Source organism: Ursus americanus, chromosome 16 (assembly GCF_024610735.1).
Source record: "Ursus americanus isolate L20-20 chromosome 16, mUrsAme1.1.p, whole genome shotgun sequence".
Lineage (NCBI taxonomy): Eukaryota > Metazoa > Chordata > Mammalia > Carnivora > Ursidae > Ursus > Ursus americanus.
Genome location: NC_142142.1, coordinates 13042668 through 13059193, shown reverse-complemented (window position 1 = coordinate 13059193; position 16526 = coordinate 13042668). Strand labels below are relative to the sequence as shown.

The following is a 16526-nucleotide window of genomic DNA, read 5'->3' as shown; positions in this document are numbered from 1 at the left end:
GCCTCCCTTCTCAAACCCATTATAGAGCCATAATGAAACCTTTCTCTTTATGAGTCAAGATCATTAATAAGGAACAACTGCAGTTGCTTATTACAATAGAAGGGAGGACACAAGGCTACAGAACCCTTCCCTCCTGTCCAAAAAGGGTTACAAACTGTTTTGATAAGCTCCCGTGTGGCAGGGTATCATTTCACTGCTTCCTCCCCCAGTGTGGCACTACTGTGTCACTTTGTGTTTCAGTCGTGGCACCCACCACAAGGAGCTCACTTCCCTTCCCCTCCTCCGAGGTAGGGCTTCTCGAACGGTGTGGTCAGAAAACCAGAAGTTCAGCTTATTCCGTCCTAGCCAGAATCAGAGACGTGTGTCTGCGCACTTTCTATAGGAGCTAATGTAATGAATGGACTTTGTACCTTCTCTTTTCACCACTTAGATTTTTTTTTTCAAGGGCTTAGCCATGTTCCAAACAACTGAGACTGCTAAATATGTGACCGTTAAACAGGTATGCAGGAGGTAGGGAGGAAGTAGCCTTGTTGAGCACCAGAGATGGGCTAGCAATCACACTGCCGCACTTAATCCTCATAACAGCTCTGGAAGATGAGTGATAGAATCCGTTTTACAGGAATAGAAACTGAGGCTCAGCGAGGCTCACCGTTACCTAGTGAGAACGCGGCAGAACCGGGATCACAGCCTAAGTCTGTCTGATGCCAGGGCTCCTGCACTGTCAGCTCTGCCCGGCTGCCTCCTGCTGGGTTTGTTAATCCCAAATGAACTTAAATCCTTGAACTGTAAATGTTTCTCAAGCTTGATCAAGCATCCGTTTCTCATAGTCCTGGAATCCAAAAGCAAAAGATCTTTAATAGATTTTTAAAGACAATTTGCACCCAAAAACTATCACGGCAATTTGTACAAAGTTCACTGGCTAAATTCCTGTCGCCAAACAAGGGCCTCGTTAATTACAAAGAAAGACAAAGATCCAGGAAACAGCAATTATCTCGATTAACTCATTGAAATGGAAATACACTAAATAATTCAATTTTCCTCCATTGCCCAATGGAAATCTCTTATACGTTATTTGGCTGATACAGGGGTTTCTTTGTCAGAGCAAGTCGACACACTCAGTTCCCAAGGTCACTCCTTCAAATCCCAAACCGAATGCTTACATATCACTGCAACTGTTGCTCTCGACCAACCCTGAAACCTAAAACCATTTCCTATGCCTCCACCAGGAAGGATCCCAGTCCCTGCTCCCTGTCTTCCTCGATGAAATATGTAGTCATAGTTGCTTTATGAAGAAGAGAATTAGTATATAATCACTTGTTAGAAAATGGCATTTGGAATTCCAAAGAATCCCCTGAGAATGGAAAACAAAAGCCCCCAAATTAAAAGAGAAACGTACTTATCTTGACATCCTACTGTGTGCCAGGATCTTTCCAATTTCATTTTCACAGCAACCTCAGACCAGAGAAATTCTCATCCGCAGTTTTTACAGAGGAGCAGACCGAGGCACAGAGAGGTTAGGAAGCAGTCTAAAATTCCACAGTGATGCATCGCAGAGCCAGAACACAGATCCGGGTTCTTTCACTGACACTGAGTAGGCGCACCTGAGTTCTCTGTGGCTTCTCTCTATAGTATCTACTTCACAGGGTCAGTCTGAGGCTCCGAATGTCAATGAGATAAACTATGGAAACGCGATGTCTTACTCATCAGCAGTTCTCAACTGATAGCTGCTGTCGTCGTCATCATCATCATCCTCCTCCTCGTCATTTCAAGCAAGATGAGTGGACGTACCAGTAATTGCAGAAATACTGTTTGGGCATGAAATGTAGTACCCGGGAGCAGCAGCAAGTAAACTAGCCAAAGGAGCAAACAGGAGATATCATTAAAGTAGGTAGGAATTAGAACTTACACTACAGGAGCAGAATCCAATGTCAAGTCTGAGGGATCAAGGTAAGGATTAGGAAAGGGGTCCGGTCCCTGAGAATATCCAAACTGGGCTGGAAAAAGGCATGCAGGTCAAGGAAAAATGGTTTAGCTCAGACTGTGAACAAAGCCAGGGTACAAGATAGCTATTTTCGCTGAATGTTAGCCATGTGGCTCAGGGGCTGGCTGGCTGGTTTCCAGACCTAGGTTTCAACCAGACAGAACTCAAGCTTCCCCTACCCTATTTCAGAGCTGTTGTGAGGATCAACAAACTAAATAAATACGGAAGGTAAAAATACTTGCAAACTGTGAGGCTCCCAAGAAGTAAGGATGCAGTGTTATCATTATTGTGGTGTTGCTTTTTTCTTTTCTTTTCTTTCTTTTTTTTTTTAAGTAGGCTCCACACCCGGCACAGAGCCCAACACGGGGCCTGAACTCATTACCCTGAGATCAAGACCTGAGCTGAGATCGAGAGTCGGACGCTTAACCGACCGAGCCACCCAGGCACCCCATTATTGTGGTGTTTCTTAACACAGATTCTGACAGATTTTGCCAAAGCGCCATTGCTCTAGTGAATTTTCTACTTTTAGCTCCGTGAGGCAGTTTAGTGGATTCCAATCCAAACACTCTAATATTAAAAAAAAAAAAAAAGAATCAGCCCAGGCTTGCCTGTAACATGGGCTGTTATTGAAACAAGTTTTAAGTTGGCTTTATTGATCCTTTCAACAGATTAAATAATACATCTAACATAAACATCACACGCTGCAGAGCAACCTGACTTAGAGAGTTCACAGTTCTGGGGAATGAAGGTTCCCTTCTTCCCCTCAGCCCACAGGTCTGCTGGCAGAAAACCTCAAAGAACCCTGTAATGCCGTCCTCATCTTCAGTGTGCGGCATCGTTCATTTCAGACTGGGCTCCTGGCCAGATGGCGCTCAGTGGCTAAGAAAATGGCCTGGTGAGCATGAGGCAGGTTCCAAAATTCGCTTGCCGGGTGGTGGGCATGAGCAGCTGGCTGCCCGAAGTTTCACAGGGTAAGTGGCTCTGGCATCCCTTGGTGCCCTGTGACAGCTCCTGTCATAGTTCTGCTCACGCTAAATACTGGGAGACCCTAACTGATGTACTCTGTCTCAAGCTCAGGGCTTGCCACCTAGGAGGTTCTCAGTAAATATTTTATGAGTGAAATGTAAATACAGGGAAGGGAAATAAAGAAAGGGGGAGAAACACGCTATAGTGGGAAGAGTATCAAATCCCAGCTCCAGCATTATCAGCACATCCAGCAGGACACAGAACTCAACTCAAATGGTTCAAATGAAGACACTTGGCTTTGGGGGTTTGCTGGAGGATGTAAGAGCTAGAAAGTGCACCATTCCCAAACTTACAGTAGGAATAAGCTAGACAAATGGCAGATTCATGAGTTTTCCTTAAACTCCTTCTCAGAGGTCACAGGGCAACCACCTAGCCAAACGCAAGGAGAGAGACTCCTGAGGAGAGAGATAAGATATGAGCACTGGCTTACTGGGGGGGTCAATGCAGCTGGCCAGACGGGTTCAGCTAGGGGGACTGGTGAATTTATGAAGGCTAAGTGTATCCTGACAAGAGAGTCTGAAGAAATTAGAGGCTGCAGACTGGGTGGGAGAACCCACATCCTCTTCATAACCTCTCTCCACAGCCCAACCAGGTACTCTCAGAGAAGAGTAGAGAAAGATGTAAGAAAACGTCTACTATGGTGGACTTGGGGGAGGGGCACAAATATCTGCCAGTTGCGCCCAGACGACTCACCTTATTCCATATGGAACAAAAGTCTTAATCTGTGGGGAGAAGGGCACTGGTGGAGACCCACTGCCCCTGATGAGGGAAGAGAAAAAATTTTTAACTTCTCTTAGGAGGGGAAAGGGATATGTAACGGGCCAAGAATTACAACAGGAAGAGAGACAGAAAGACTGAAGAGGCCACACTTTTGAGACTCGGGGGCACATGGATAAGAGTGGGGCTTGCTCAGAATAATGGGGAACTCTCTAGCTCACCACCCACTGCCGCCACCGTTTAGCTAAAAAGCCAAACACAACAATGGAAAGAGATAAAAAGAGAAACAGAACTACTGTGAAAGAGATAAAAGAGGGACAAGAGCCTGGGAAGAGATCCTCCCTGAGGCATAGCACAGACAGGGGACCTAAAGCTTAGGATGGAGTTGACACTGAGAAAAAAAAAGTCCTCTGACAAACCAGTTTTAGCACCCTAAACACAAGGTATTGCTAGAGGAACGTAAAGCCTGTAATGCACTAAAGTTAGCCAGAGAAACATCAAACTTCAAAGCCAGCCCAAATCCTAACTAAGTTAACTCATACCCCTTCACTGAAGTCCTAGCAGAAGGAAATTCATACCCATTTCCACGCATAAAGCCTGTTACCTCATTCTCTGCTACACAAGATGTCCAACTGAGCATACAAAAAAGCCTAGAAAAAGCAACACACTCCCAAGAGACAAAGGTATCATCAGAACTACACTTAGATATGACTCAGATGTTGAAACTATCTTTCAGGGGATTTAAAATAACTGTAATTATGTTAAAAGCTTTAACAGAAAAGGTGAACGATATGAAAGATCAGATGGATAATTTCAGCAGAGAAATGGTAACTATAAGAAAAAATCAAATGGAAATCTAGGAACGAAAACCAGTTACAGAGATGAAGAATGCCTTTAATGAGTTTATCTGACACAGATGAAGAAAGAAGATGGGTCAATAGAAACTACCCAAACTTGAAATACAAAGAGAAAAAAATAGTGAAAAAAATACAAAACCCAGGCATCCAAGAGCTAGGAGGCAATATCATCTGGTCTAATACGAATGCACAGATCTGCCTTGACTTACAATGGGATTACGTCCTGACAAACCTATTGTAAGTTGAAAATATTCTAAGTCAAAAATGCATTTTATATACCTTGCCTACCAAACATCTTTAGCCTAGCCTACCTTAAATGTGCTTCAAACACTTACATTAGCCTACAGCTGGGCAAAAGCATCTAATACAAAGCCTATTTTATAATAAAGTGTTCAATATCTCTGTAATTTATCAAATACCATACTGAAAGTGAAAAAGACAATGGGTATATGGGTACAGAACGGTTGTCAATGTATTGGTTGTTTACCCTCAAGATTCTGGTGGCTGACTGGGAACGACAGCTCGCTGCTTCTGCCCAGCATCATGAGAGTCATACCACGTATCACTAGCCTGGGAGAAGATCAAAATTCAAAGTATGAAAAAATAAAAATAAAAGGCCAAAATCAGTTTATTCTTTAAAAAAAAAGTTCAAAGTATGGTTTCTCCTGAGTTCATATCACTTTTGCACCATCATAAAGTCAAAAAATCATAACCCAAACCATTGTAAGTCAGGCACCCCCTATAATTCAAATTCTAAGAGAAGAGAAAAAGAACAAGGCAGAAGAAATATTTGAAGAAACAATGGTCAAGAATTATCCATAAGTAATGATAGACACCAAATCACAGACCCAAAAAGCTCAGAAAACACCAAGCAGAGTACACACACACACACACACACACACACACACACACATATATATATCTTAGGCGTATATTCAAAATACAAAAGAAAAAGAGAAAATCTTGAAAGCAGATGGAGGGGGAGGCATTTTAGAGCAACAAAGATAAGAATTACAGTAGCCTTCTCATCAGAAAGCATGCAGGCTAGAAGACAGAAATGCTGAAAAAACAAAACAAAACAAAAACAAAAAAACCCTGTCAACCCAGAATTCTATACCCAGGAAAAATATCTTCCCCATAAAGAAATGTTATAAAGGTAGAGGCAGGGATAAGGGAACCAACAAAGAATGGTGAGGCACGCAGACACTAAAAACAGTGAACAACCAGGACCGACCCTGAGACTCAAGGGCAAAGTGGGGCAGGAACAGGAGCACCCAGTGGGAGCCATAACCAGGAAGAAGAAGCTATCTCATAGAAACTATAATCATGGACACATGCAGCCACTATTAGAAATATGGCACCAAAGGAGTTAGGGAGTAAGGAAAACTTCTCCTCCTGACCTCCAGTCTCTTGCCAGTGCCTACCATTGACTGAATCCAACCAAAAGCAAGCCAGAAGGGGGGGCCCAGTGCCAGGGTCTGTGGGGTCAGCTCCTGTAGGCACAGAGAAAAACAGAGAATGGACCTGAGGGGAGAGAATGACCAGCACAGACACTGCTTGGCTCTGTGACATTGTACACAAGTGGCAGAGCCAGGATTCAATCGCACACCTCCCTGAATCCTTTCCACCAGATGCACTGCTTCAAGTACAACATCAGCAAGAGATAAGACCTACGGTGGTAGGGTGGGTCAAATCTTAGAAATCCCAAAGGCTAGAATTCATTGGCGGGACTTAATTCTGTAGGGAACAGGCAGGAGGTATAAGTTTCCATCGCAGAATCCAAAAAGTACCCAGCTCTGGTCCAGTTTTGGAGAAGATCATGATGTAGGAATGCCATCTCTTACAGGGACCTGAGGCCAAGGGAACTATCATGTGCATGGGCTGTGAATCCTGTTTATTCACAGAGGATGTGGTATCCAATTCCTCTCATTCACAATGGTGGCATTTGAAACAATCGTAGATGAAACTCAAAAATCACATCTTTTTTTTTCCAACTAAAAAAATCCCAATCAGCAAAAGTTAGTATCAGAGAAGCAATTTGGCATTTTCCTCACCAGCTACAACATGGTAAGTGGCTTGAGATGTGAAATATTGAGTGTGAAGAAGAAAACCTTGCAATGTGTCTGAAGATACCCTTTAGCGATCCTCTTCTGAGAGCCAAGTTCACAGCAACTACATGAATGTTTTATGTGTTTTCTTTCCCCATTCTCCAAAGATGCTCCAGGAAAATGGAGTGAAGAAAAATCCATGGAAAGAAATAATGAAAAGCCAATCATCTGGCCATCTTGATCATACCCCCTAGATGGGGGGTTGGCATCACTACAAAGTCAGTTGCAGTGGTATCAAAGCAAAGCATCTCGAAAACTGTCCGTTTTCTTAACCCATGTGAGATTTTCAAACAATTTTTCCTTTAACATAGTGATGAACACAAAGGTTTTTCCCTGAAACAGCATCACTCTTAGGGGAAGCTTGATGAAAGCACACAGACTTTAAGGTCAGACAGACTTGACTTTGAATCTGTATTCCTCAACTAGCCGTGTGATCTTAGGCAAGTCAGGAATCCTTCCTGAGCCTCAGCTTCACCAGTTGTGAAATGACAATAATAATGCCCACCTCAGAAGACAGTGATGAGCATTGTCCTCGGTACCTAAACGGGTATCAATGTTCGTGAACTTTCCCTTCCTCATACGGAAGGGGGGAGGGGAAAGGGGTGAAATTCTTAGTTTTTCTCAATCCACATCTTGAAAAAACAATAATAGTATCTGTTGTTTATTTACTTATTCACTCATTCATCTAAGAAATATGTATTGAGTACCTTTTATATTCTGGGTACTCTTGTAGGCATGAGAGCACAGACAAGGTCTCTATCTTCATGGATCTTATATTATAATAGGAAGAGACAGATAACAGACCAATAAACACATAAGTAATATAATAAGTACAATGCAGACAATAAAATAAGGTAATGTGGCCAAGATGGGAGGACCCATCTATTTCAGGGAAAGCCTCACTGAAGTGATAACATTTGAACTGAAATAGGAGTCATGAAAGGAGATAGCCACACCAGGATTGGAGGGAAGAGCATTCTCAGCAAAAAGAACAGTCAAGTGTGAGCACCCCAAGCCTGGCTTGAGCTTGGCGTGTTTGAAGAGCAGATGTAGTGGAACACAGGAAGGATGGAGGGGTCGGGTTCAAACTGAAATCAGAAAGAGAGGCGGGAAGAAACAGGTCCTTCAGCCAACATTCATTTACATTATTGAGCATCTACTATACGCCAGGCACTCTTCTAAGTTCTGGGATCAGTGACCAAAGGCCCTTCTATCAGGGAGTTGACATCCTAGGGAAGTCAGTCTCATGGGGTCCTGCAGGCCCTGGTTAAAAAAAAAAATACATTTCACTTTAAATAGGTCACCTTGTTTGAACTTCCCAGTATCTTTCTCAGATAAGTGTTATAATCACATTTTATAGAGAAGAAAACAGAGGCTCCCAGAGGTTATGGTATATGACCTGCCTGAAATCGTATCATTTGTGATGTGATGGGGTTGATGGTTCGTGGGAAAACACAACTGAGTGCCCGTCCTCTAGGGTTGCAGTGCTGGCAAAGGTAGAGCCTAGTCAAAGCCTAGAACGTCTGGCTCCAAGGACTTTCCTGTACCAACCCGTTCCTTCCTCTTGGTTTGAAAGAAAGAAATTTGCCAGTACTTTAGGTAAAGCCAAAACAGACGCAACTGAGCCATTGTCCAGAAATCTCCCAATCATGGGGTCAGGGCTTGAGGCAGCCACTTGGAATCCAGAGAGGCCCGCGAACTGTCCCACCTCATTGGGTGGCACCAACCTTCTTTCTCTCAACAGCTCTGTGGCAGGAAGAGAAGGACTCCACAGAGTGGGCAGGGGGCACAGGTGTTCAGGGCCCCCAGGATGGGCAGTCCTAGTTCCTCCCCACAGAGGAAGAAGCAGCAGTGTTCTGATGGGGTAATCACAGGTATGGATCAGGCCGCAGAGAGATCCAGTGGCGTTTCCCAAGCTCTGGAAGGCACTGAAATGAATGAATAAGAGACAAGAAAATTCTATAAATTGGCTGTTCTATTTGATGTTCATTTAATTAAGACATTCAGTCCCTCTAATGGAAAATGTGAGGAGTGGAAATTACTGTTTTTCGGCCATCTCGTATAAAATGAAAACCAGATCTTGAAGGCATGAGGCTTTTCATTGTATCTTCTTCAAGCTCAATTTAATTATGTATTACAGGCCACCTTCAATAATAATTACGATTGTCTGCCTTTATGCAAAGGCTCTTTCTGTCTTGGAGACCAAAGCTCCGGGGAGATGCCTACAGAGATTGGTGAAGAACCATTTAGTGAAAGCAGTTGTTTCTGTATTTGCACGTTCAGCAGATGTTTATCATGGACCTACTGTGTGTCAAGCCTCTGTCAAGTCCTGCAGGAGACAGTGTTTGAATGAATCATGGTCTCCCCTTTCCAACAGAGCAGCAAAGGGGCCTCACATAGCCAATCATGTATTCATTTATTTGTTCAAATAGCATTCCCTGCCCGTCTTCTCTCTGCCAGTTGCAATGCTGGGGAAGAAGAGATGAACTGAGAGCCAGTCCTCCAGGGTCCCATTGCTGGCAGGTGGTAGACTCCAGATTCCCAGCCTGTCTGATTCCACAGTCCTGTCCCAACTCAAACACTCCCAGCTTGTACATGGGCTGTTACAATGCAGGGAACCCATTCTGTAAGGCAGCTGTGCCAGAGTATCAGCCGGAGGAGGGACGAGAGAGAGACCAGGGAAGGCTTTACGAGGCGGCATTTGAGCAAGGTCATATTAAAGTAGTACTGAAGTGACATCTGCCCCCTAACCTGTGATCTCCCTATCAATACTTATTGGTAAGACTCTAAAACTCCTTTTTAAGTATCTTGCATGGCATAATAAAATCTTTTGTATCTGGTTAGATCAGGAAATTACATAGTCTGTAAGTCGTCTCAGTAAAGAGTATGTACGTGGATAACAGGTGTTCAGAGAACCAGACTAGAACAGCATACCCATCCCATGAAACTATTGAACTGGAATGGATCTTCCCACTGATTTAAGATGACTCAGGATCTGACAGGACTCAGCCTACTCGCAGACCACAGATATAGCTAAGATGACCAGGGCAGAGCCAGTTTGGGGGTCTTGATTTAGGGCTCAGAAATTTGGGGTACCCTAGTAATATATACTGAAAAGGCCTGGAGATTGTTGTTGGCAGATGTCCTATAAGTGAGACTCTTCCATAAATGTCAATAATTTATTTTTTAACTGAGGGTTTTAGAGGGGAGGGGGGTGGGGGGATGGGCTAGCCCGGTGAAGGTTATTAAGGAGGGAATGTATTGCATGGAGCACTGGGTGTTATACGCAAACAATGAATCATGGAACACTACATCAAAAAAAATTAAATTAAAATTTAAAAAAATAAGTGATAGAGAAAGAGAGAGAGTGTGCGCGCATGTGGCAGAGGGCAGGGGGCAGAGGAAAAGGGAGAGAGAGAATCATAAGCAGGCTCTACACCTGGCACAGAACCCAATACAGGGCTCCATCTCACGTGCCTGAGATCACGACCTAAGCTGAAATCAAGAGTTGGACACTTAACCAACTGAGCCACTCAGGCACTCCATGATGCCAGTAATTTAAAAGGGCCTCTTCCCCAAGATGGCCATGCTCATGAGCTCTCTGTACATGGCATTATTTGGGTGGTCACTTTTCTGATTATGAAAATAATCCATGTTCATTATTTAAAAATCTTGGGAATATAAAATATCACCTGTAATTCTACCTTCCAGAGATAACCACTCTAAACACTTTTGTGAAATTCCTTCCTATTCAAATTTCCAGCCGCCATAAAGAGTTGAAAAGAACACCACCTCCCCTAGAATTAAAGGGAGCAGAGCTCTGAGAGCATCTCCAGGACAGAGAGGCTTTAGGACAAACCTTCCAGATCTTTATCCCAAGACTCACCCTCCTTCCTAGCAGCAGTCTCTCAGAATCACCTCTTCACCCAGCTCTGAGGGGCACCCTGCACCTGTGACCCTCCAGTCCGGTTTATAAGCCACATCATCACCCTCCCCGTTGCCAGACTGATGCTTTCTTACAAGAACCTGACTCAGTGCTATGGAAGAAAGATGAGAAATCATGACAAGAAGCAGGTTTCCAAAGCCCTTTAAGGTGCCTATAGGAGAGCCAGAAGGATTGATACAGCCCACACCCTTGCCCCGCCAAGGCCAAGCCCGAGTTGTGTGTTAGAGATCCCTGTGCTGCTTGTCCCCCTTCCTCAGACGATAGAAAGAGATTCAACTGATCCCAGAGTTGGTCTTGGGTCAAGGACTTGGATGAGTCATTCAAAAGACCTTTAACCAGCACCCCGTCTGTGGCAGACTGTGCCAAGGACCGTTGGCATCCAACGTAAAGAGTGCCGTGGTCAGTCTCAGGCACAGGGACAGAAAGAGTTGGCAGAGGGCAAAATCGATGCAGCACCAACATCTGACCTTGGGCAGAAAATGGCTCAGCAAATTTCAGCCTAGTCTCACCTCCCAAGTCTCACTGTAGTCTTAGAAACCACAGCACCCAGGCATCCCAGCGGGAAGCCAGGCACAGCTCAAGGATCATGGGAAGAGCCAGGACAGCGCTAAGGCCTTCCATTTCACCATCTTTAAGTCCCTCGGGGCCCAGAGGTCAGCTTTAGTAAGGGCAAAGCAGGGGCAAATGTCCAGTAGGGAGACCCGGAATCCATGGAGGAGACCTACAACTCAAGCCGTGCACCAGCTTGAGCGTGAGCAGAAGTCAGAAATACTGACATCTGGATGAAGACCTTTTTTTTTTTTTTTAAGATTTTATTTATTTATTTGATGGAGAGAGGCAGCGAGAGAGGGAACACAACAGGGGGAGTGGGAGAGGGAGAAGCAGGCTTCCCACTGAGCAGGGAGCCTGATGCGGGGCTCCATCCCAGAACACTGGGATCATGACCTGAGCCGAAGGCAGACGCTTAACGACGGAGCCACCAAGGTGCCCCTGGATGAAGACCTTTTTTCCTATTCACACACAAGTGCAAAAAGGCTATTAAACCTACCTTTTTACACTTCAGCCTCCCACAATTAAAAATTATAACTGAAGTGTTAACAGCCTGTTCCCTGCCATCTCCCGACCACTCTGCCGCTCGGAGAACCCACGCAACAGACACTTGCAAATGGACAGCACAGAAATGCTGGGCGAGGGCAGAGAAGCAAGTGGCAGCTTGGAAGCAGATTGATCTGAGCTTGAGTTTTGACTCCACCACACTTCTCAGTTGTGGGACCTTGAGCAGGTGACTTCACTTTTCTGAGCCTCCTCCAAAAGAGATAATTTGTACCTTTTAGACAAGTTGCAAGGAGTGAGCGAAAGAAGGTATGAGAAGCGCAAAGCTGTGGCATGGTAGGTGTTCAGTAATGGTAGGCATTTCTTTTATTATTCTCAGGAATGGAAAAGAGAATTAAGATTAAATTGTCATGCTTCCGAAAGCCCGCACCAGAGCAGAGCCGTGAGTTGTGACGACTGCAGATACGTAGCTGCTCGGTGCTGGCTGTGAAATCGAGATGGGAAGGGGTTGCAAGAGCCCATCCGTTTAGCCTCCTTATGTGGTAGCAGGATCCTGGTTTGGGTTCAGAGTCCCCTTACCCCAGGGTCTGTAGCTTTGTAGGAAGCCCCATCGCTTGTGTTGTTCAGGAACAACTGTATACCCGGTCGTCGGGGTTTTGAGAGGGTATTGAAGCATCAGGTTTGGCCCCCTCACCTCTGGGAGTTCCCCAGCTCTAAGACCACAGGTCAGTGGTCCCTGATGGCCCCCATCATCTCACCCCGCATGGGCGGCTACTAGTTTGTAGCCACAGGCCACTGCCACATGTTCCCCACAGGACAGGGGTGATCGTCTCCACTTTATGGAATTAGCAAGTCATTTGCCTGTGGTCAGATATCAGCAGGTGGAGTCGCTTCCCGAAAAAACCGTGTGCAAGGAGATGTAGAAGACACGGCAACGTATCTAAGCAGAGAGAAAAGCAGAACACGCCAAACTGTGGCACTGGGCAGAACATGCCAAGTTCCAGCAATAGCACTATTATATTTCTGTTACTCAGAGCCACCCCTTGGTTTTCAGGTATGACAGCTTTGGCCGCCTGACAAACGTGACCTTCCCTACTGGCCAGGTGAGCAGTTTCCGAAGTGATACAGACAGCTCAGTGCATGTCCAGGTAGAGACCTCCAGCAAGGATGATGTCACCATCACCACCAACCTGTCTGCTTCAGGTGCCTTCTATACACTGCTGCAAGGTAAGCCAGGTGGGGGGCTTGGGGACCTCGAGGGAGAGGGGTGAAGGGACCCCTTTGGAAGCGGGTGATATCAGAAATGAGCTGCTACCGGAAACGCCCAAGCACAGGAAAGCGTTAGGACTGGTTTCTCTCTGCATTGCCCCCTAATGAGCAGAACACAGCAGCCTGCGTCCTGTATATTCTTTCCCAAAGCTGCAGGATAACAGTCCATTGTCTCATCCCGTTATCATCAGAAGAGTAGAGAGTCCACTAGCTGCTAATCCAGGTGACCTCACTATTCCACCATTCCAGTGGTTCCCAGATGAAAGACTAACTCTCACCCTGGTGCGGGTGAGGACAAAGGACAATAATTACACCTAATCATGAAACCCTTTCATGAAGAGACCCTTCTTCTCTGCACCCATAAGACCATCCCTAGTACGCGTTGACCTTTTAGCTTTAGGTAAATCACAGTGATAAAACCTTGCTGTGAACTAACCGTCTGCCTCAACTGTCCTCATGGGACATGGTGACCCAGAGCGGAGCTTGTGGCTTTGTTGGTTCTAGTAAGCATGAAAAAGAAAGAAAAAGAAAAAAGCTGTCACTAGGGAAAGCTTTGCTTAATTGCTTTTCCCCCACCCTCCTGATGGCTTGTGGTACTTCTAAAAGCTTTGACACAAGTAGCGAAAGAGCTTTGGGCTAGGCTCAGGGACCCAAATTCTAGTCCTGACTCTGCCGTCATATCACGGGGGCCCTCAGTTTTCTCCTCAAGGAAGCAAAAGCAAGTTGAAGCCATGTTGAATGATATGAGGCAAGGCCAGGAGCAGAAGCTCTGGAGTAGACAGGCCAGGGTCCCTGTGCCTACTGTGTCAGTTCCTACCTGTGCGAATTGGGCGGAATCCCTCTTCGCTGAGCCTCCGTCTCTGCGCCTGGGAAACGGGGCTGAATTACGATGCCTGCCTCATCCGTGTTGCTCAGACGATCTTCTGACACACTGCACATAGAGTGACCACCACAGGCCTATAGTAGTACTCAGTACCTGTTGGATTAGTGAACTAATTACTTGATAACTGGCACTTCGGTTTACCATAAGAAAATAACTATATATTTTCACAATCACTTTTCCTCCCAAACGTAAACCTGTGCCTATAAGGAAGCTCAAAGAACAATAGCCATTCTCGGTCAAAGAAAGAGAAACAATACCCTGCAGGTCCTTCCCCACCAACACCTGTAGCAGCAGGTTGGGACACACCCCGGGTATTTATGCTCTGACTGGGTTATTGCCACAGGAAGGTACCAATTCCGAGCCAGCCACGTTCTGCCTGGCCAAAGACAGCAGGGCCCCTGATGGCTCAGACATCTTGTCCTTCCCAGGGGTTAAGAACTTTCTTCTCCACTCCACGCCTCTGAGCTGGCTTGTGGCATTTTTCTCAAAAGTTACTGCAGCCTTTCTTATATTAAGGCAACTTTTTAAATTCAAAAGCGCCACATTTCCTCACTTTTAAAACATACCGTCAATTTAATAGCAACTTTCCAGCTTGGGGAGGACGGGAGACCCGCTGTTGAAAATTCATACAAGGACTTAAGACACATTCCAATTTCAGAAACATTAAAGTGGGAGGAGGAAAACGGCCTCTCGGAATCCAGGAAGTGCGGCACCTGTGCTTCCTTTTTGGTCCCCCTGCCAAGCTCCCTGTCCTTCTTTCATACCAGGCTTAGATGCTCCATTTGGCAGCTGCCTCGGTAGTCCTCGTGAAAAGCTCTTCCAGCTTCATCTTACGTCTGAACTATGGGAAGAAATAAGAAGCAGCTGCTAATGAGGGGCGGGCTTGGGGAGTCACAGCTCACATTAAAGGGGATGGTTTGAGATGGGCCTCTACCAGACACCATTCCATCCACAGTCACCGTTAATGGACATATGTGCATTCAGCAAGAAGCAGCTTTAAAAGATAAATTGACACAGGCTTTTTCGCCATTCAAAGGAAGTAAAATACAGGTTGCCAGTGAATAATACATAGCAAGTTTAAGGCAGATCTTAGGATTCTGTGTGTGTATGAGAAAGAATGGGAGAAGGATGGAGGGGGAGGGAGTGGCGGAGGAAGGGGCTGATCTGATGCTGTTCTCGCCCGGAAGACTCAGCGAGGGTTTCCTACAAAACTACACCTGTTGTTGTTGTTGTTGTTGTTGTTGCTGCTTGCTTAACATAGCCTGTAATATATCTCATTCAATCCAGCAAATGTTTACTGAGCACACACAATAGTAACAGTGATAGCTAACATTTTGGAACACTCATTAAGTATAAAGTAGATTTTTAGTGTTTTACATTCATAGTCCCGTTTCAGCTTGCCACAACCCTATGAGGTATTATTAACATCTCCATTTTCCAAAGGAAGACAGCAAGTCACTGAGAGGTTAAGTGGCTTGTTGAAAGACACACTCCTGGTAAGGTATTTAGAGCCAGACAAAGAGGCTCCAGAACCCATTCTCTTAACCACTGATCTAAAGGCCATGGGGAGCTATTGAAGACCCATGATCAGTACTAGAAAGTTCACTATGACAGATCTATGCAACGGGGTGATGGAGATAGAGGAGAGAGGACAAGAGGTATACATGACAGTGACAAGAGGTATACAGTACAGTGCCAGGCACATAAAACTAGAAATAGCTGGGGCGCCTGGGTAGCGCAGTCGTTAAGCGTCTGCCTTCAGCTCAGGGCGTGATCCCAGCATTGTGGGATCGAGCCCCACATCAGGCTCCTCTACTGGGAGCCTGCTTCTTCCTCTCCCACTCCCCCTGCTTGTGTTCCCTCTCTCACTGGCTGTCTCTCTCTGTCAAATAAATAAATAAAATCTTAAAAAAAAAAACCCTAGAAATAGCTAACGTTTATGTAATACTCAGTACATGCCCAGTACTACTGTCAGCTCTTCATATTCATTATCCCGCTTAATCCGTAAGAGCACGGTTATTATCCCCAAGGTCCAGATGAAGAACCAGAGGCATGCAAGGTTAAGGAATTTGCCAGAGAGAATGGCAGAGCTGGGACTTGAACCCTGATAGCCCAGCTCCAAAGGCTGTGCTTTCCATCTCTGGGCAGTTGTCGTTTGCACAGCGGGCCCTTAGGTGTTTGAGAATGCCTTCATTACCAGAGTGGTAAGCCCTGCACCCCCCAGCTGCAGGACCACTAGTGAGGCCCGTAAAGAGGCTAAGGAAAGAGGAGGCATTCGTTCTGACCAAGGAACTGGGGAAGCTTCTGGGAAGAGATGACAATTAAGCAGAGCCTTGAAGGGAGGACTTGGGCTGGTGTCTATTAAAGAGGGGCGGGTGCAGACAGAAGCACCAGCTGAGGACGGACAAGAGGCAGAAGACTGCAGCACAGACTCAGAGATGTTTCCATATCTAGAAAAGAACTGTGTGCATTTTCCAGCTGAAATTTACTCTTCTCCAGAAGTTTCTTTTTAGCTAAAGATCCTAATTTAAATGTTTTAATCAGGTTTAAAATTTCAAAATCAGGTTTATTTTAAAATCATTGGTATATCTATGTGTGTGTGTGTGTGTGTGTGTGTGTGCGTGTGTGTATGACAGTGACTTAAAACACACATGTTTAGCATTTTGCCAGTGATTTTGGTATTGGA

At 45.3% G+C, this 16526-nt stretch overlaps 1 protein-coding gene across 4 annotated transcripts in view; it reads left to right on the top strand.

The window, feature by feature from the left end:
* Positions 1–16526, top strand: part of TENM4 (teneurin transmembrane protein 4) — a 718843-nt gene that overhangs the window by 681251 nt on the left and 21066 nt on the right. For all 4 annotated transcript variants that reach the window (XM_087868192.1, XM_087868189.1, XM_087868191.1 and 1 more), the window contains one exon: positions 12743–12915. In XM_087868192.1, coding sequence (XP_087724318.1) covers positions 12743–12915 — 173 coding nt within the window. The remainder of the gene's footprint in view (positions 1–12742; positions 12916–16526) is intronic.